The sequence below is a fragment of the Typopeltis vanoorti genome, chromosome 12 (genome assembly GCF_054136105.1).
Source record: "Typopeltis vanoorti isolate ZY-2024b chromosome 12, IOZ_Tvanoo_1.0, whole genome shotgun sequence".
NCBI classification, from domain to species: Eukaryota; Metazoa; Arthropoda; class Arachnida; order Uropygi; family Thelyphonidae; genus Typopeltis; species Typopeltis vanoorti.
In genome coordinates this window covers 38,112,155-38,135,149 of record NC_143560.1, presented here as the reverse complement: position 1 = coordinate 38,135,149, position 22,995 = coordinate 38,112,155, and the positions used below count along the sequence as shown (strand labels likewise).

General features: G+C 35.3%; 1 protein-coding gene across 1 annotated transcript in view; it reads right to left on the bottom strand.

The window, feature by feature from the left end:
• The window catches only part of LOC150100709 (transforming growth factor-beta receptor-associated protein 1-like), a 407,043-nt gene that overhangs the window by 110,775 nt on the left and 273,273 nt on the right, over positions 1-22,995 (bottom strand). The window contains exon 19 of the mRNA XM_090401548.1: positions 15,830-15,990. Within this exon, the coding sequence (XP_090257674.1) occupies positions 15,830-15,990 (161 nt within the window). The remainder of the gene's footprint in view (positions 1-15,829; positions 15,991-22,995) is intronic.

Genomic DNA, 22,995 nt, shown 5'->3' with positions numbered 1-22,995 from the left:
CATGAAAATCAGTAACAAAAAGACAAAATCTATGAAAATAGGCTGAAGCCTAGAAAATATCAACTGCTTTTTAATGAAGAACCTATAGTACAATTACCGTATATGTCAGCATATAGGACGACCGGCGTATAAGACGAGGCCTAAATTTTAGGCAATTTTTAGGTTTTAAGCTCATGTCGGTTGTATAAGATGCCCCCCAATTTCTTCTTTCTTGTATTAATGCAATGTTAGGTATTGTTGTTATATCTGTTATTTTTATATCTATGCATATCCGTTATTTTTTTGCATAGCATAGATTTAGTATTTATGCGAATTACTTTAATTAAAAGTGATTAGCCCCAATTTTAATTAATTATTAATTTTGCATTTTTTAAAATTTTAGGATGATTAAAATTCCTATCATTTAAAATCATGGAACCAACAACAAAACGAAGAAAGTATGAAGCTCGATTTAAAATAAGGGTAATTGAAATGGCAAAGCAAACTTGTGCTGCTGCAAGAAAGTTTGACATAACCAAGAAGATGGTAAGAGAATGGAAGAAGAAAAAAGATATTTTAAAAAAAAATTTGGTTTAACTTCTATATTGCAGCCACTAGACATCTGCTTGAACAAACCATTTAAAGATCATATGCGAGAAGAGTGGAATAATTGGATGTTGACTGGTGAAAAATCATTTACAAATGATGGATCTATGTGAGCTGCATCACTTGATATGTTGTGCAATTTTGTGATCAAAGCATGGAATAAAGTAAAATTAGAGACTGTAATAAAATCATTTAAAAACTGTGGTATCTCTAATCTTATGGATGGGAACTGGGATCCATATGACGATCATTTAAACAATGAACCTGAAGAAATATTTTATATTTTCAACAGACGATGAAGAAAATTAACATGAAAATTGAGGTCAATAATTATTATTTGTTTTTTAAGACTTACATCTATTGTAATATTTTAAATAAATTTATGTAACAAAAAATTAACCGGATTTGTTTATAAACACTGCCTATTTTCTTATATAACGACGTATTGTAACTACTTAAATGTTCATCCAAGAAATTAAGCTTCCCTTTTTATACTCGCCGCATAAGACGACCCTTGATTTCGAAGGGTTTTCTGAAGTATTTGAGAGTAGTCTTATATGCCGACATATACGGTAATTATTAGCTGGTACGGCATAATTTTTATTATTATTATTATTACCCAAGACCCCATAGAGTTAAAGGCTCATCTAGGAGGTCATCATACCGTGCTTTAAACACACTCAAATTCTCTGTAGACACCACACTCTCAAGAAGGCATTCCAATTATTCACAACTCTGCATGAAAAAAAACCTGCTTCTCACTCCCCTACTCACACCCACCTTATACAGCTTCCAGGAATGACCTCTGGTTATCCCTTGATCTCTCACTATTTTCTATAGAACCTCTCCAGCATTGATATCCTATAACAACCCCTTAATAACTTTTAGGTATCTATCATATCTCCCCTCCTCCTCCTCCTGTCCACCAGACTCTGCAAGTTGCATCTTTTCAATCTTTCCTCATACTCTACATTCCAGAGGTTAGAAACTACCTTAGTCAGTCACCTCTGTATCCTTTCCAACATCTTTTCACCCTTCTGAAAACCAGGTGACCAAATCTGGGCACAAGCACAATAGTCCATGTGTGGTCTAATCAAAACCTTATACAATGGAACAAGAATCTCCCTACTTCTACCAGTCAGTGTATCCCCCCCCCGTCATTCTCAGAAGCCTTTGTGTTGTCTTCACAATTTTGGCTATGTGTCCTCTAAATTTCAGATCCTTATCCACTATCACCCCTCAGATTTCTTATTTCCTCCACCTCCAACAGCAATGGCCCTAAAACAGACCCCCTGAGGCACACCACTAGTAACTTTCCTTTTCCTGGATATCGCTCCCCCATACACAACTTATTGATACCTATCAGATAGCCAGTCTCCAATCCAATGCACCAATCTAATATCCAGCCCCATCCACTCCAGTTTGACTATCAACTTATCATGCAGTAGTCTATCAAAAGCCTTTGCAAAATCTAAGTATATTACTGCGTATCCTTATCCTCTGTTAATGGAAGCAGTTACCTTATTGTAATAAGTAAGTAGATTACTAAAACAGACTTCCCTTTAGCAAATCCATGCTGTCCATCAAAGATAACACCATTGTTGTCAACCCAATTCTGGATCCTAGTTCTCACAAGCTTCTCCAACAACTTAACTACAACACCTGATAAGCCTATAGTTTGATGCTCGAGTTCTATCACCTCCTGTATGAAGTGGCACAATCTTGCCCTCCTTCCACTCCTTACGAACTTGACCGAGTGCAGGACTCGTATTAAAAAATATGGCAAGGCGGCGTTAACTCCCTGCCACATTCCTTCAGAATACATGGTGATATATTATCAAGTCGCACAGCCTTATTTACATCTAGTTTGCTCAACTCCCCATACACTTCTTACTCACTTACAGTCAGTCTTTCTTCCCCATCATCAACTGCTCTCAATCTCTCCATAAAGTCACAAGATTGAAAGACTTTTATGAACTGCTCATTAAGTATCTTCACCAAACCTTCTGCAACATCTGTCTTTATTGAAGATGAAATCATAAATTACAAAATTAGATAATTGAATAAAGAAAGCTGGTATGGTGGGGAGCCAAATGAATAATTTTATATGGAATATGAGAAAAATTAGTGAAAAAAGTATGCCAGCAGTATACAAGAGGAGTATTGAAACAAATTTATTATTATTATCTGAGACCTCCAAGGAGTCAAGGACTTACTGAGGGAAGCTATTTATTTATTTATTTACCATATGGCACATACTCATGGTTAAAAGACAATAAGATAAAATACACATGAATATAGATAAGATATACATATATGATAATATAAATAAAAAGTAAATCATCTACATTCAGGCAAATACAAACACGAAATTTATGACAAGCATCAGACAGAAGATTAATCATATTTTAACATTTAGGTTTTTAATCCAATTGATTGCCTCTGGGGATAGGCCAAAGCTTAAAGTCACCTTGATATGCCATCAGCTCACATTCCTGTACTATATGGGAAATGGTTTGGGTCTTGGCTCCACAGGGACAGTCGAGATTTGTTATCTTACCCCACTTTGAAAATATGTCTCCACATACACCATGGCCTGTACGAATCCTGTTAGCCGTCGTCCATATATTCCTGGGCAGGCCAAATCTAGATGGTTTCTGGAAGATGTTTATGTAATTACGAACTTCAGGTGATACTGCTTGGGACTACAGTACATCCCACCTACTGTCATTCTGGCTAAGAAGATTATGGGCAGTTTTTATGGCAGGTCTTCTGGATTTTAGTCTATTAGATAAAGCATCTGGAATAAATTCATGTATTGGGAGGTTTTGGTTATTTAAAATTCTTTTATATTCACGAAGCAGGCTTCCTATCGTTGCAGTTCTGGAGAAGCAATATGGCTCAAAGTGGAGAGCCGTTGTAAGGATGTACTCCTAATGTAACCCATTGTTAAACGCAGACTGGAGTTAAGTTGAGCATCTAGTTTTTTGACATGGTAACTATTGAGCCAGACAGGAACACCATACTCTGCTGCACTCTATAACTAGACCCATAGCAGTGCACCGCAGAGTTGTGGCACTTGAGTCCCATATAATACCACAAAGCTTCTGAACTATGTTATTTCTGATGCGAACTTTAGCAGCAATAATAATCATATGCTGTTTATATGACAGAGTTCTACCCAGAGTTATTGATATTTAGGTGTCAGATTAAATGAAATTAATGTTCCATCAGCATATATCTATGGTTTTTGATTTACAAGTCTGTTATTGAGGTGAAAGCAAGAACATTCGGTTTTACCAGAATTTGGTGTTAATCTCCATTTTTTATAGAACTGCCATAAAGCCGACAGATCATTTGTCAATATTTCTTCAGTTCTTTTTATTTCAAGGAGCACTGAGTCCTGAGGTAATCCATTATTAAGCACTCTCTATTTACTGATGCTTCCTCCGATGACTACCTGAAATATCAATCACATAGTAATTTGTTTAGGAGATGACCCAATATTTTACATGGGATGACCTTAAGAAATTTATATATGAGTCCTTTCCTCCAAACAGTATCATAAGCCACTGTTAAGTCAATAAAGACTGCAGTAGTCTTCAGGAATCTTTGAAATCCTGCTTCAATGTAAGTTGCTAAGCTGAGATCTTGATCTGTGCAGCTGCAATCTCTTCTGAATCCTGCTTGTTCTATTGGAACACGTTCCAAAATTTTCTCACTGATCCTATTCAATATTAGTCTCTCCAGCAATTTGTAGGTTGCGCTTAAAAGGGCTATGGGGCGATAGCTTTCAGTTCTGTCTGCTGGCTTACCTGGTTTTAACATAGCAATGATTTTTGTCCTTTTAAATTCTTTAGGAATTTAAAAGGACAAAAACAATACACATTTAACAATACACTTTCAAGTATATTGTTAAAGAACTTAGCCAGTCACAATCTTGCATAAGGTCAACAGGGTATCAGGAATTCATTATAAATATTGTCAAATCCAGGAGCCTTCCCCATTTTGATATTTTGAAAAGCCAGGATATTTCCTCACGGGAAAAAGGCAAAGAGAATTGTTGATTCTTTTGAGTTACAGACTTCATAGCCTTTAGTTCGCATTTTACCTCTTTAGTATGTTCTTTATCTATCGAAGCTCTAGAAAGCGAAACAATACCAGCAGCTATCTGATTTGGATCGACAAAATGAGATTTCTTTGGTACAGAGGGGCTTGAACCATGCTTTTTAAGTAGCGACCAGGCTTTTCTGCTAGAGTGTTTGGAATCTATGTTTTCAGTTATTTGAATCCACTTTTCCCTACGAGCAGCGTTGAGAATATGGAGCAGTTCTTCTCCTATCTCGGGATCCTTACTTTCAAGGAATTCCCGATACAGGGATTCGCTTTCATTGGTCCATCCAGGCACGTTTTCTTTTCGGTAGCCTCGAGGAATGAGTATTTTTGCCACCGCTATAGCTACTCCAGTGAACTGTGCATAGCTTTTTTAAATTGAGGAAATTTTTCTAAGGTGTGCATCTAGATCTGCAGCGAAGTTTTCCCAGTCAGCTTTTTGGAAATTCCATCTTGGTCTAGGAAATGATGTTATCACTGGAATTTGGGCTCCTAATTCCATAAACATGGGACTGTGCTGGCTATTTGGAGAAACCTCAAGAATACATCTGAAAGTCATACATAGAGGTTGATTTTCACTATCAGTGAAGACAAATGTCAAATCTGGGTTATATTCCTTATTCCAGGCTCTTGATTTAAAGGTGCCTTTTTCCTTGACATCAAAAACTAAGTGGAGATGGTGTTGATCTGCCCATTCAGCTAATATTTCCCCATTTTGATCATTCCTATCATATTTTTAAGAAGTATGATGACTGTCGAAGTCCCCAGAGTACACTGTTGGGTGGGAGTATGTCTGTAGAACATCATTTGGCCAAACAGTTGCAGGCAGTATATATATATACATTCACAATTGTAATGTCTGCTATTTTAACAGCGATCTTATGGATTTTGTCATCAGTAGAAGAAGATATCAGCACAGCATTCTCAATATAATTTCAGACATATGTAATGTTGCCGTAGCTACGACTGTAAGTAATCCTGAGAATGTCATAGCCAGGGATTATTGCTCTAGATTTAACTTGATCTTCAGTTTCGATATGTGATTCTTGAATGAGGAGTAGATTGACTTTTTTCCTTGTAGAAGTTTAGAAAGACACATTTTGATGCACTAATACCCTCAACATTTAACTGGCAGATATGGATATCACGTCCAATATTCCTTATCAGCTGGTTCGAAGAAGAACCGTTTTGAAGGTTTTTGAGTTTCCATGTGTAAATATGGTCAGGAGATTGCACAATGGTCTGACCACTAGTTGCTCTAGCTCTTTAGCATGACCTAGGGTGCACTATGAGGAGGTGAGCTAGAATTGCATCCCTGGGGAGGCTATAAATCATCTAAACCAACTGTCATACCTTCTCTTAAATTCATTCACACTATATGCACTCACTACCTCTAAAGGCAAACTATTCTACTTACTCACTGCTATGTGAGAGAAAAACCTAGCTCTCATCCCTTTCTTGACCCATTTTCGTTTGCCCAAATTTCCAGCCTATTCAAATCATTTTGTAAGTATTGGATATCAGTAGCATCTCTGATTGCCTTATCTTTGCATCATCAGCAAACAATTGCACATCTCCTATTAGACCTTTCCTAATGTCATTAATGTATAGATTGAACAACAGTAGCCCAAGAACTGAACCCTGAGGTACAAAAATGGTCACCTTAAATCTGGCTGATTGACACCCACCGTATACCACTTTTCTGATATCTGTCTGTCAACCATCCACTGATCTAAGTCAAGAGTTTATATTCCAAACCCATATTCTCCAGTTTATGCAACAGCCTTCCATGTGGTATCCTCTCAAATACGTTAGCAAAATCCAATATTATCATAGTGTATCTACTCCCTTTATCCAACTTGGCAGGAACATTGTTATAAAATATGAGCATATTGCTAAAACATGACTTTCCTTTAGTAAACCCATACTGCTCCTTGCAGAGAATAGCTTGTTTGTCTACCCATTTTAGTATATGAGTTCTTACCAACTTCTCTAAAATCTTCACTATCAACCAGAGATACTGATTGGTTGGTAGTTAGACACATCAGTTTTTGTACCACCTTTTGTACAATGAAACTATCATACATTCCTTCCATTCCTGTGGAATCATTCCTGAATTGAGACTTGAGTTATACAAACATGTGAAAAGCCTAGCCAATTTGGCTGAACATTCCTTTAGCAACAAATTCTTATCCAGATTATGTGACAGCTCTTCAACCTCATCTTCATGCACCTCTAACTCTTCATTTAAAGCAGTAGTAGCATTATGCACCATGTTACTTACACCTGGTTGATACATCTTAGCAAAGTGAGCACCCATTAATTGAACAATCTCATTAGCTTCTGACACTAGAGTACCATCTGCATTCAATAAACTTATTCTTGAGTTATACAAACTGATCCCTGGGGAGGCTATAAATCATCCACATTTATCAGTGGATGTGGGCAGTGTTATGCTGAATGGGAAAAAACGTCATCTTTCATCTGAGATGGGGTGAAAAGAGAGAGGATTAGAAATTTAACATTTCATCAAAAATCAGAGACCCCAAATATAAGAGTTCAGAGGAATAATTACAGTGTCAATAGATGATCGCATTGGTATAAATGAAGATTTTAGGAAAGAACTTGCATTGTTAGCATTCAAGAATGTATTGAGCAGAGTTGGAAGTGTAAACTGGGAAAGTAAAAGTTTGCAAGACAGATGATTGATACCAGGATGGCAGGAGAGAGACCAGAACAAGACCAAGATTTAGGAGAATTGGTGTGGTCAGAAGTCCCTTACAAAACTAAATAAAAGATCCAAAAATATCAGAGCCCTAACAAATAAACTAGTTTGGAGGAAAATGATAAGTTGGAAATAATGTAAACTTAGACACATCTTTAGTGGCACTACTTTTGACATAGTACAGCGATTACTGAAACACAAGAAATTATAAAGAAACTATAAACAAATATTTCCACCCAAATTTCACAAATCATTTTCAGTGCAATGACAATTCAAACAAGACAGAATGATAACAATGGATTTCAAAATGATAAGAGCCATGTTGTAGCGTAATACAGTAGACAGCAAGATGTGATGTAAAAAAACTATTGCTGATTGCTAATAAGAATTACTTTCCAATTTTTTGTATTTTTTTTTGGTAATGAGAGGTAGTCATTATGATTCAAATGCGGACAGTGTAGACAATTTCTGCCTTCTCCTTGAACAAATATTCAAATTTGTAGCAGCAAAGTGCTGAAATAGACAAGTTCTCAACTAGAAGATTCTGCAGTCAGTATTGACTTCATGATGAGCTAAAACCAGACTTCTCAGACTTTTTACAGGTGATATATGATTGGTGTTTTCCTGTCATTTTTTCTCCATAGAAATCCTGTCTGTCCAAAGTAAAAGAGAGAGAACAATCACAGGGAACCTGATACACATTATAGAGGGAAAGAAGAGACCATTTATCCTTGGCGGAAGGTAGCTAGGAGGAGAGTTTGTTGACAGGAAAAAAGTAGGTACCAGGTTGTATTTCCTGAGACTCTTCAAGAAATACCTTAGAGATACCTGACACATAAGGAACTGGAACCCTCTGTATTTGTTCTAGATTATTAGAAGCAAGTTTGTAGGAGTCAAACATGTGTCATATCCTCCATAGGGAGAAGATGTTTTCTGTTGCATGATACATTGAATGTTGTTTAGTTCTAGTCTGAGATCTTGAAGGTTGGACAAATCACATGAGCTTGACTTAGCATCACCAAAACCTTGCTGTATGTATAGGTATGCTATATGCTTCTTGCAAAGGTTATCTTGCAATGAATGGAGGTGGAGAGCACCTGAAGGAGAGTGGGAAAGCAGGATGTTTAAGAAGGCTAATTTTTCATCCTTTTCTACTTCCACTGTGGAGTTAATATGAGGGCTGTAAACTGTTGATTTTAGTCAAAAATGACGGTGGAGTATCCTCAATGTGGCACTAGATAGCAAAAACATCAACCACATAGCATACCCAAAATGATAGTTGTATGAATGAGAATAGGGTGTCTTCTAAGTGCTCAAGAGATAGAAATTGGCTAATGTAGATGAAACAGAACTCCATCAGTGAAGTACCTTTTACAAACAAAGTAGCAAGAATGGATAATAAAGTCAAACAATTAGACTATATCAGGAGGGAAGGTCTGAGAAATCTGTTTCAGCACAACACAGAATCAACTCTAACACAGAATCATCTGATCAGGAACTCACCTACTTCATTGTTTCTGCTACAAATTTGAATGCCTGTTCAAGGAATTCATTGAAGCATTACTACTACTACTACACTTTCAAAATATGACTTGTAACAACTGCCTCTTTATCAGATATCTAGGAAAGTAATTCTCATCGGTCTTCAGTAGTAGTTTAAACATCACAATTTGCTGTCTATTGTACCATACTACATTAGCAAGCAGGCTCATATAATAATGAAATCCATTGTTATTGATCTACCCTCTTTGAAATATCATTGCACTAAGAATGGTCTGTCAGATTCAGATCAAAACATCTCTTTATAAAGTTTTGTATAATTTTGTTGTGTCTACATGTTTCAATAACTGTTTCTCTATGTCACATGTACCACTAAAGTAGAGCTACTGATACTTCATGGGGAAGAATTAACCAAAAAGGACTAGTAAACTTGACAAAATTTTTGTTTAACAAGATAAGCTAGGATCTCCTTTCCAAACAAATGCTGTGACCTAAGATAGTTGCTAACTTCACTAGATTTAAAGAAATCATCAAATTTACTTCAATACCACGGAAACACTCACATGCAATCATCTGGCTATCTGCCTGCCTCTAGTCTCACAATGGCTTGTCACCTGAATTCATTGGTTGAATATAATTTGAATCTAGCAGCCAAAGCAATAAATTTTGTTATCATGAAATGTTTTGTTTTCACTCCAGATACAAAATGAAAACCGCTCTAAAATGTCCATTTTTATGCCTCTCATTTGCATATACTGCTGAGTTTACTCATTTCTATATGATAACCAGATTCAGTCACTTTTTAAATAACATACCTGACTTTTATTCCCCCTTTCCCAAATTATAATTTTTCTCTTTGTCCCTTAATTAATGGAAACCGGTGTATCTATTAATAAAATTAAAACAATGGAATTTTATGGAAAAACTAATGTTAGAAATAAAATAATTATTAATAATAAAATAATAGAACAGATAAATACTTTTAATTATTTTTGCAGTGAAATATCATATGAAGAAAATAAAGTACAGCAAATTAAAAACTTGAAAATGTTTATAGGTTACAAGCCTGATATAGAGAACTCTCAATCCTAATCATGCATACACTTAAAAATATATAATAATTTAGCACATTTAGATTATTATATGGCAGCAAAATTTAGGCAATAAATAAACAAGATAAATAACGAATAAAAACAAGTGAAATGAGGTTCATGAGGAGAATTGCAAAGTATAGGTAACCCTCATATAACAAGGATGTTAGGTTCTGCAGAAATGCCGTGTTATATAAATCGCGTTGTGCGAGTCTCAGATCACATAGAAAAAGTAGTGCAACGTTTTTTTTTAAATTATATAAACAACAATGACATATCCAATAAAAAATATATTTTTATTTAATTCAGGTAATTCATGTAAGTTAAGAAAATATAAACTATGAAACAAATACATAGTATAAAAATTACAAATTGTACTTAAACTTCATTGCACATAATGCATAAATGTTTTAGGCAAAATAAAATAGTGCATAGTTTAATCTTTCATAGCACGAGGATTTCAGGATTGGTTAATAAACACTGGTTTTGTCATGTAATCACCTCATGCATTACTATAAAACAGTAGAGTAATTCCATCTTTGGAAACTTTGAATCCAGGAGCTGATCTTTCATTTTTCAAAATATAGGTGCGTTTTTGCACTTTTTTCCAATATAACCCGGATTCATCCGCATTGAACACCTGGTCTGCACTATAAATGTTTATAAACTTTGAGAGTTTTTGTTTAATAAGATTTCCATCCATAGGAATTTTCTTTTGAGGTGCAATCCTCTATCGAAATCATTAGAGATTTCTCCATTTTTCCATTAGAATATCGCATACACAAGCAACGTGCTTTGCACTTATCGTTGAACCAGCAAGAAACACTTTCTCGGATTTTGTGCTCATTTTGTTTGATTGTTCGAATTGTTGATTCATTTAAATTTAAAGTCCCTGCAAAAACTCCTGGTATTTCTCCATTTTTCAACCGATCCAAGATTTTGAATATTTTTCTTTGAGAGAAATTAATTTTGTTTTCAATGTTGGTTTTTCCCTTTCGTTGCAGTTTGTGGCTATTACTATAAAAATAATATTTTACACAAAAAGCAAGCATTACATATTGTATGTAACTCACCAGAAAATAAAGTGCTCAGCTTGAGATGAACATACTTATTTTTAATGCACTTTCCTGGGAGAAACGAGGACAATTTTTAATAAACAATTGAGGTACATGTGTGCTAAAGGGTATTTCCCCTAATATAAATTCGCTACTTATAATTACATGCGGGATACAAATTTAACGAAGATAAAATTAGATTTTTAAGTCGCGCGGTGAAAAACATATGAAAAGATAAAGGGTTACTACAATTTGCAGACCGTGTTTTTATCGGAACTGTGTTGTATAAGTACCGCATTCAACAAGGGTTACTACAATTTTAGACCGTGTTATATCGAAACCGCATTGTATAAGTACCACGTTATATGAGGGTTACCTGTACATGTTATTAGATCATAAAAGGAATAAAGATATTTTAAAAGAACTAAAAATAAAGTCAACAGAAGAAAAACTAAACAAATATAAACAAAACATTATACATTCCAGGATGTGCAAGAGGATGAAGCTTTTCCTTAGGAGAAACATGACTATGCTATCTGGACATGTGGTTTGAAAGTGACATGGAGATTATATTTACAAAGAACTTTAACTATCTTTTCAGGTGTACCCTTGATATAAGGGATGGGAACAGTTTTGCTGTGATCTTGTGTGTTGTATGTGGGATTATGCTGGGAGGCAAGCAATATTTTGCCTATTTTACAGAGATTGTAGCCATTAGCTAAAAAAGTGTTGCACAGGTACTTGAGTTTGGTGGCAAGAGGTGTATCATTTGAATAAATAGCCCTGGATCTGTGTGTAAGTGTTTTGAAGATGCTGTACCATTGGGATTGGTGATGATGTGACTGCTTATGTAAGAATCTTTCATTGTGTATGCGTGTGGGTTTGCTATAAACAGAAAATGATATTGAACCATTCAGTAGTTGGGTAAACAGTGTGCCTAGGAAGTGAAGGGACAGTTTTTTTTTTTTTTTTTTTTTTAAATAGTGAATTGGATTTTCAGATGTCTATTCAAATGTGCTAAAAATGTATCTAATGTGTCTAGACAATGAAGCAAAATAGCAAACTCTCTAAATAGCAGAGCCAGATTGTTGGTTTATGTGTAGCTGGTAGCTGTGCTGAGTTATTTTCAATTGAAATTCCAAAATGAAACAGGCTAGAGGGAGAAAAGAGGGAAATGATTGCAGTAATCCCGTCTAAATCTAACCATTTGTATATTTTTCCATTTCATGAAAAATAACTTGAATGCATGTTGAATATGACTAATTCAAATCTGTCATGGGGGAAAAATGATTTAATAAGGTCAGGGGTCTCTCTGTCAGCGGTACACTGAGAAATAATGAAGTAAAATGAAAGCTGACCATGATGTCTAAATTTTCAACATTTTTTTTTTTTTTTACTATGGTTTTAAGTTGAATAAAATACTTAATGAAGGAGAAGAGTTGCCCATGAGTGGAAAAAAGTGGTTTTGCTGTCTGGAAAGTTTGCATCTGGGGCTGCCAATGCTATCAACTATCAATTAAAAAAAAAAAAAAAAAGGAAGTACTAGGATTGTGAATTTTTGTGGCCCACATATCTGATGTAGTTTAACATGGCAAGATTTTAATTTTTTTGGTAATTTCTTTGGCCCAAGATGCAGCTTTTTTTTTTTTTTTTAATAATTTATAAACTCTTTTCTTTTGAGATTTATTAGGATCTAGTACATAGAGGAGCCTTTCAGAGGAATGTAATTTTTCTGATATACTCTGTATGATCCATAATAACAATTCCATTACTCTTATCTTTTTTGTTATAACTTATATACAAGTATTTCTAAGGATAATAATTTTAGTTGGAAGATTATTTTAGGGAGGTTTAGATTTTATCAGAATGCTAGTCACACATAAATGAATATTGTTAGCCAATGTGGGAAACGGATTTCAGATAATACATTCAACGATTTCTAGAACAGATACCTGTCTAAGTATTTCCACTTGGTTATACCATAAATTAAAGATAACAAGAAATTATATTCTTGGTTTAATCCTTTATCTAAGTGTAAGCAAACAAAGTTTGCACCTGAAGTATCTTCAGGACTGGGCAACTCATATGTAAAGTCATTAGCCTTTATATATACAAGTTGCCCAGTCCTGAAGATACTTCAGAATAGGTGCAAGCATTGTTTGCTTACACTTGGATAAGGAATTAAACCAAGAATATAATTTCTTTGCTTTATGCGGATGATGTTATACTTCTAAATAAATCCGCTACAAGTCTGCAAGATTCTCTGACTAAATTGAATAGCTGTTGTAATAGATATGGTATGAAGGTCAGCAATAAAAAGACAAAGACAATGAAAATAGGCAGAATCATTGAAAATGTCAACTGTGTTGTGAATGGAGAACCTGTGGAACAAGTAAAACATTTCAGCTACTTAGGCACAATTTTTACTGAAGATGGTAAACTAAATATAGAAATAGACAACAGAATCAGCAAAGCTGGTATCGTGGGAAGTCAATTGAATAAATTCATATGGAATAAGAGAGAAATTAGTCGGAACACTAAATTAGCTGTATACAAGACTGTGTTCAAACCAATTTTAACTTATGGATCTGAGAGCTGGGTCAGAAGTAAAACACTTGACCAAAGACTAGAGACCGCAGATATGAGAGTCCTGAGAAAGATTAGAGGCGTGAACAGATGGCATCAATGGCAATATCATATTAAAAATGAGGATATTAGGAAAGAACTTGACATTGTCAGCATCCAGGAATGCATTAGCAGAGCTAATCTCAGATGGTATGGTCACTTAAATAGAATGGGAGAGGAAAGATTAGCAAAACAAGTGTTCTCTGCCAGGTTGGCAGGAAAACGACCCAGAGGAAGACCAAGATATAGGTGGATTGATATGGTACAAAGTGCCTTAGATGATAGAAATATAAGATCTGATAATGTTGGAGTCTTGACAAGTAACAGACTGATTTGGAGGAAAATTGTAGATAGGAAGTTAGTAATGATGTAATTTTTTCATGTAGTACTGTCATATCCTGTACACCCCTTGAGGGTACATGGCAGGAATTTGATGATGATGATGATGATATAATTTCTTGGCATTTTTAATTTATATTATAATCAAGTGAAAAAACTTTCAATGTCTATCTCAAATCCAGAGTATTTTAGTAATAAGATGTGATGTCTTTTGACTACTTGTGTATGGAAATATGACTTCTGCATTACTTCAACTTTGGTATCACTTCTGGGTCTGGCTGCCACTGAATGAGATCTCAATAAAGGTCGAAACGAGTCTGGATAGTGGTTCTTCTCATAAAGCATTATACTAAAGTAATTGATGTGAAGTCATTAGCCTCTATATACGAGCAGCCCAGTCATGAAATTACTTCATGTGCAAACACTGTTGCTTACACTTGGATAAAGGATGAAACCAAGAATATAATTTCTTGGCATTTTTAATTTATGTCTAAAATTTTAGTAAGTGCGTTGGAATTGGCTACTGTCTCTGGCTGTATTCAGATCCCTCTCATCTGAGTTCTCGGCTTCTGTAAAATTTATTTTATGATTTTGAGGCCTCTGTGGCCACTTCCATCAATTTTTCCTTGGCTTGCAGGATAAATAGAAGGAGCTCTTTCCTTATGTTGGTTCATTTCTACTTCCACTGGGGTTGTAGTTTCATTTCACATTGGTCCCCATCTGTTGTTTTTTCCTTCTGACTTTGCAGAACCCAGTCTGTAACTCAGCTGTTTCTTGAGTTAAATATGAGCCAGATTGGAAGTACAAAGTCTGGGACTCTGGTTGGTTGTTGATCTCTCAAGATCATCCTGCAGTCAATTATACCAATTCGTTTGGAATAATTCATAACTTCTGAATTGTACAAATGCCTGCTTGAACTCTGTTTTCCACTGGGAATTACCCATTTAAATTTCATAAAGCAATTGTAAATTCTAGATAAGAGAAGAAATAGAATAAATCTAGTCAGTAACAGGTACTTACCTCTGGAGAAGTCTCAAATCCAAAGTCTCTGAAGACAGAATGACTTGGTGACTCATCCTTGCTGCCACCAGGATTAGTCACCAAGATGAGATCAGTGATCCAGATATCATATCTAAAACTAAGATCTAGATGGGATTCTAAATATAATACTGGAAAAATGACAAAAGAACAAGGGATGATCATCCCTGTGTATAAAGCAAGAATGTTGAGTGGAATAGGGTGCCATGTGGTAGTTGAGAGTGTCATGGAGTATTAGGGAATGGGTTTAAGAATAGGTATAACACATGTAGGTACTCATGAGCTCATTTTGGCAGAGCTCAAGAAATTATCAAAATCTTATTCAGCATGCAAAAAATGTACTAGTTCGAGACTCTGCTCCTTTTTTTTTTTTTTTTTTTTTTTTAAAGATATGTCTCAAAAATTCAACAAGAGTTTCTTAAAGTGATCTCTTGGGCTGCATCTGTGTTTTATAAAATCCAAAAGATTTTGTTTATAAAATTATTTTTTATTAAATAAAACTATTTTTGTCCAGTCTACAGCTACTGCACAGCTGACAAAATCTACTCTTAATGTGAAAGTGAGCAAGCATATTTGCTGAGTTGTTTGTGTGGGCATGTCATATTGCATGTTCATGGAGACATCCTAATAATAGTAGTGATATCTAGATGAATCCAGAAAAATTTTTTGATCATTTATGTTTATATTAGAATTTACGTTAACCCGAATAAAATTTTTTCTATCAACACTTATAAAAAATTGCATAAAAATTAACTCACTCTAGCTGCTGATCAAGGTAAGTACCAAGCAGCAAATAAAACAATTTATGACGAAGTTTTCTGTCTCTACCCATTGACATCTGAAGGCAGTAATCTTCTGATGCTGAGTAATCTTTCATTTTGTGAACCAATATTTGTAGTGCCTTTTCATGTTCTTCCATCTGGGATAAGAAAGATAAACTACAGTATTAAAATCCTCATCATTATCTTCAATTGTTTTTCTTAAATATGATTAACAAAGTGACAACAACATTAAAAAGCATCTGCCACTTAATTTGTCAACACTTCTATGTGTAAGATAAGACTTGGGAGATAAGACATTTTACACATAAAGTTTTTTTTTTTAATTTATCTATTTATTTAATTAATTTTTTTGAATTTATATGTAATAAAACATGCTATGCTAATGAATTCATTTAACTTTATTCTAAAGAATAATTGAAAACTAGTCAAACCAAAATGTGTCAATGAAGCTCACATTATGATTTATTGAAGTTGATCTAATAATGCAGTATACTGTATTATTAGATCAACTTCAAAACTTAGAAATGATATCAGATTAACCTTTCCTCTCCTTAGCATGCCATGTAGATTTGTAATGCAGCTTGTTTCTTTGTATCTATATGTGAATACTCCAGATGATGACCTTAATATGAAGGTCAAGACGTCGTGTTTATTTTGATTTATATTAAATTAAAGTTTTACTCTAACACGGTAGTTGTTTCCGTAATTTGCATAATGTGTATCAGATTAACAGTGGATACAAGAAAAGCATCAGACGTCTATCCTATGAGAACATGGTGAAAATGAGAGCTAAGCAATGATAAAAATAGCCAAACAGAATTTATGGAATGACTTTGGTAAGATTACAGAAGACAAATATCAGGGAAGTGGCAAAATGTTCTGAAGGCTATTGAAAAAACTTAGAAATGAAAGAAACAGAACAATAAAAGGAATCAAAGATGATACAAGTGACATGAAAACTGAAATGAAAGATATTCTAGATATCAGGAGAAATTGCTTTGAACGGCTGTTAAATGAAACTTACAATGACAGAACAGTCACACAAATTGTTAAACAAGGAATGCCATCAGGAGTACCTAACAATACTTGAGTTAGAAAAAGTTATCAAAATTCTGAAGGGTGAAAACGCAGCTGCAGTAGAAGATATTCAACCAGAACTGCTTAAATGTTCAAATGTATGTTCAAAAGTTATATGGTGGCTACACTGCATAACTCAGAAAGTTTGGTCAAATTCCAGATGATTGGAGTAGGGCTCTTAGAGTCCCATCTATAAAATAGGGAATTTTAATTCCCTATTTTATAGATGAATTACAAAGCAGTTCTCTGCTAAGTGTCATGTAAAATTTATAGAAGTATACTTGAGGAGAGGCTAAAAAAACTTATGGACAAGAAACTTAGAGAAGAACAAGTTGCTAAATAGTGGTTATCAGAATCAGATTTTCACATTATGACAAATATTCAATAAATAAGGATCTGTATTTAAGTTCTGTAGATCTGGAAAAATCATACAACAAGGTGTCAAGAGAATAGCTTTCAGAATGCTACAATTATATGCAGTCAATGGAACAATATCATCATATTCATCATTGCCCATGAGTCCAATGCCTGTTGGTGTTTGAGTACTGTTTCACCATCCTTTGCCACTTCTCTCTGTCCACTGCCAGATGACTCAAATCACCTCACCACCATATTTCAACATCTCTTCAGTGATCTCATCACTTCCAGAGCTTTTATAGTTTTTCAGATGTTTTATCCTTTACAACTGCATCCCTCAGTATATCTGTTTCTCCATCTGTGCTTGGTGGTGATATTTCCCTCAATTCATCAATTACCATATTTGCCAGTGTATAAGACGCACTTTTTTTTTCTTTGAAAATAGGTCTGAAAAACAGGGTGTGTCTTATATGCCAATACTCAGCTTTTTATTACTTTAATTTCTGGAAATCTTCAACAAAATTGCCACCACTACTGATTTTTAAAAGGAAGAAGCTACCCAAAGAAAAACTGTTTAAAGGAGTATTTGTGCATATTCATGCAAAAGGCAGGATGGATGGAGGAGGAGGAATGAAGTTATGGATAGATAAAATTTCGTCCAGGCACCCTGATGGACTGTTGAAGAAGCCAGCCCTGCAAGTATGGGATCAGTTTCGTTCTCACAAAACAGAAGATATGTTAAAAATAAACTCAAGGAATTGAAAACTCAGTTAGCTGTAATTCGAGGAGGTCTAACTAGTCAGCTTCAACCTTTAGATGTCTGTATTAATAAACCATTTAAGGGATTTATGAAGGAGAAGTAGAACAGCTGGATGCAGTCTTCAGATTTTGAGGTTATGCCATCAGGAAGAAGGAAGAGGCCTAGCATTTCGCAAGTTTGCGAGTGGGTCAAAGCTTCATGGGGTGCTGTGAAAACTGAGACGGTGGTTAAATCATTTAAGAAGTGTAGCATTAGTAATGCACTGGATGGTACAGAGGACAATTTATTGTATGAGGACTCATTTTCTGATTTTGAAGAGGTTTCAAGTGTCTCTTCATTTAGCTCTGGAGATGAATTTCTGGGTTTTGACGAAGAAGATTAAAAGGTGGGTACTCTTTCATAGTTAGATTAGGTATTTGTTGAAAGTAGATCTACTTATTACTTTATATACTTTGAAATACTGTAAATTCATTATAATATTCAGTGATAAAGTTTTTTCCCTAAAAATGTGTACAAAAGGAGTGCGTCTTATATGCCGGCAAATATGGTAACTTCTTTTGGACCTCAACATCTCTACGAGTTTTATGTAACTCTGCACAATATCATGCCAATCTTTTTCCTATTTCTTCTGTGTTTATCAAGATTTTAACACTTTCATTATTTATGGCTCTCTGCTTGGGACTCCATTTCTTGTTGATGTCATCCGACTGGAATAATGGAACAATATACTCCTTATTTAAGTTGTAAGTCAGCAGTTAGAATTGAAGGAGGCACATGAAGGTGGTTTGATGTAAAATCAGGTATAAGACAAGTACACTACCTCCACTCTCATTCATCATCTATATGGATCACATTATAAAAGAAAGTGGCATTAATCACCCATGCTATGGATGAAATATATCAAACAAGTTATGTTTTGTATCCCCATTATTTCAATAACGGGGATACAAACCGTAACCTTGATATCTTAGTCGGTTTCAACAATGCACTTCAGATGACTTAAAGACATGGGTTCAAATCCTGTCTAGGATATAAAAATCCCTTTATAAGCATTTTTCAAGTGAAGATGAATTAGCTACTCTCATCTGGAGGTAGCAGTGTTTTTCCTACTAGAAATCCAGGCTTTTCATCCTACAAAACAGGCAGATGGTTTTGTAGAAGAAGAACACGCACACACAACTGACAGTAATAATACACTATATAGGATTAACCACCCTATCAGGCCACTGATCCTAATATGTAAGAGAAATGGAATGGAATTATTTTTTATATCAATCCCACACATAAGTTTTAGAGCCTATAACACATTAGTAGTATGTGCAGAGAAAGCGGGTGTGGGGGTGAGGAGCTTATTAATATTTTATCGAAAAGCTAGAGTAGTAGCTGGGAATACTTTACAAGGAGGGCTGCTCCACAGAATACTGTCAGAGGGAATGAAAGAGGAAGAAGATATGATGGGTTTTCACGTGGGCTGTAAAAAGTAAGTTGCTTGTGTTTTAACAGGCATGCTATTCTAAAGCAGGACAGATTTGTAATCTGTACAGTATCAATAGATGGATAGGTGAAAATTATAATTTTTGAGTAAAAAAGGTAACCTAATTTTTTTTAAAGGCTCAAGAAGCTACTGATGTGACATATTTGTACCAGGAAAGGCTAGAGGTAAATGTTAGTCCAAGAAGAAATCCAATCTTGCCTAACAATCTCTATATTATTAAAGGAACAGGAAGGTGAACTGCAACCTTTTTTTTTTTTTGTGAGAAACAAATGGGATTTTTTTGCCAGAGGAAGAGGTTATAGTCGGACATGAGGCAGTAACAAAAAAAAAAGAAAAGATATCATTATAATTTATTAGTTTTATTTTAAAATCACAGGGAATATAAGTGAGATAAAATGTATAGTCTGTGAGTAGTTTGCACTTGAAGAATTTGTACTTAAACATAATATTTTAGTATTTTTTGTGCAATGTTTGAATAATGGCAGCAGATGCAATTCAGTTTGCCAATGGCCTATCACCAAGTCCTCTGCTCTTTAACAACTACATTTTACAAAGCAAACTATGAGATTTTGTGGTATGCAGTGCTTGTGGCATCCCAGCAGTTAAAAATGTGGCAAGTGAGAGATTGAGGAGTGCATGTCTACATAAAATGTTGAAAATGGAAAGGACATTATGATTTAGAAATTAGCATAACAGACCTTGGCAGCATCAGAAATGGGTGAATATGAAGTGAGAGAGACAAGCAGTGTTATCGACAGTGAGGAAAACAAGGTATGTGAATGAGAATATAAAAGTAGGGAATGTAGTAGATTTGAAAGATCATGTGTTTTGGAAGACTATGTTGATTGGAAGGATGAATGTAGAGTGAGGGTAGGTAGTTTTCAGAGAGAGAGAGAGAGAGAGAGAGACAGAGAAAGAGGGGAGGGGGGGGGAGAGAGAGATATGCACCGAAAGAAGAAGTGGAATGTATCAGGAACGAGTTGAGAAGCGTGAAAGAAGAGATTAGGAGATTGGAAACAAAAAATGTGAAGCAAATCAGAGTGAGAGAGAGTTATGGGAATGATAAAAGGGAAAAGAATAAGAGAACCAGTGAAAGAGAGGGAATGAAAGAAAGGTGAGATAGTGCATGAACTAAGGATGGAGAGAGGACATAATGGCAGGTAAGTGGGAGAAAAAGTGTCAGAGGAGAGAGAGAGAGAGAGAGGGGATGTAGGTGAGCAAGGAAGAAATAGAGTAGTAAGAGGTGTAATGTATGGAGACTCGATGATCTGTGGTGTGCAAAATAGAATGGCAGAGGAATGTTTGCTTGGAGGAATGATAAACAGTGTGACTATGACAATTAAGGGAGGTGAAAGAGTGGATGAGATGATTGTGATGATGGGCACGAATGACTTGAGAGGCAGTTTGAATTGGGTGGTGAGAGATCTGAGGTTCATGCTTGAGGTTGTACAGAAGCCAGAGAGGAAGGATACTGAATGTGTTGTCCAGGTATGATAATGCAAAACTGTAGAAAGGAGCATCAATAATAAATAGTATGATATCCAGAATGTATTGAAAGAAAGGCTTGGATTATGCAGATGCTTAGAGGACATTTAAAGACAGAAAGGAACAGTACATGAGAGACAGCTTGTATTTGAACAAGGAAGGACATAGGCATCTGGAACGAATGTTGTTCTCTGAACAAGACAGTATGTTGATGCAAAAATTAGAATTATTCAGGTGGATGGTAGCAAAGGTAACCTCTTGGGAAATAATCACTTGGAAGAAGGGAAATACATCATATAATGCTGAATTCACTGGAGTCTGGAGGAGATAATGATAGGTATAGAAACAGTGACAATGCCTTGATTATACTAATGACAGAAGTATCCAGAATAAAGGAGATGAATTGGTGGTGCTGATAGCCACAGCCTGCCCAAAGATTATTGGGATCACTGAGACATGGTTGAGAGAAGATGATATATTGACAGGAATAGAAGTAGCAGGGTATAGCATTTTTTGGCAGGATAGGAAGGGCAAACACAGTGATAGAATACTGTTTCTGATAAGTGATGATTTGTGTATTCTCAGAGTGGAGTATTAAGAGAGCAATGGCACTAATGGTTTTGAGGACATATGGTGTAAGTGGTAAGGGCAGGATATTTAGTGGGGTGTTGCTAGAAGCAAAGGAGCACAAGCACAGAGGGTGAATAACAGATGTTTAGGCAGTATAAATTGGAAGAGGAAACTGCATGTAACAGTAAGGGAATTTAATTTTTGGAATTCTTGAGGGACAAATATGTTAGGCAACATGTAATAGAAAGAACATGAGGTTCAAGAATTTTTGATTTGGTTACAGCATCAGAGGATCTGATTGTAACTGAGATGGCATCCCTGCCTCAGGTTGGAGAGAAAGTGACCATGTGGTTTTGACTTGAAAGTGAACAGACATGCAGGAATATCAAAGAGAAAGGAATGTATTAATATATGCAGGTGAGAGATTGAGGAGTGCATGTTTGCATAAAATGTAGAAAATGAGAAAATAAGGCAGATAATTATAATAATCTTAGAAATCAACTTGGGGCAGTTCCATGGATGGAGGAATCAGAAGGAACAGGATATCATCGTTATTTGAGAACTGGTGAAGAATATTTATTAGCAGCAATGACAAATTGTATACCATGAATGAAAAATAAAACACAATTTGGTGTAAAGTGGATGACAAACAATATCAACAAGAATTGCAGGTTAAAAAAAAAAAAAAAGTTATGGAAGACATATAAGGAGAGAGATGGAAAGCAAATGCACAAAAATTATAAAACTCAGGGCAGGAAAGTGACAAGTATGGTAAGGAAAGTAAAACTGGAATACGAGAAGAGAGTGGCCCTGAGATTCAAAGAAAATTGTAAGGAATTCTTTCATTATGTGGCCAGTAGGAAGAGAAATGATTGTGGAAGAATGACACTGTTGGATAAAAAATGGGAGTAGAGTGACTAATGCAAAGGACATAATGGGGTTGTTCACTGAACACTTTATTTGGGGTATTTCATCCTGGAGAACTAGCTTTTAATACTAAAGGAATGGGGCAGGTTCAGGAAGAGAGTGCGTTTCAAATACTGAGTACTTTGGACATCAATAAAGAAATTGGACTGGGTGGGATTTCACCATGTTTTGAGAGAATGTGCTAAAGAACTGACAGCTCTGTTGACTATGCTTTTCAATGAAAGGTCTGGCCATGGAACAGGTGTCCAAGAAGTGGAAGGTGGGTAAGGTAGCGCCATTACATAAGGGTGGTAGTAGAATGGAAGTGTCAAACTAAAGACCACTTTATATTTCATCAGTAGTTATTGAGATTTTGGAGAAAGTAGTGAGAGATCATTTACAGCATTGAGAAGGTGAGGGTAATGTTATCCGTGAGAGTCAGCATGAATTTCTAAAGGGACACTCTTGTTTTAGTAATATGATTGCCTTTTA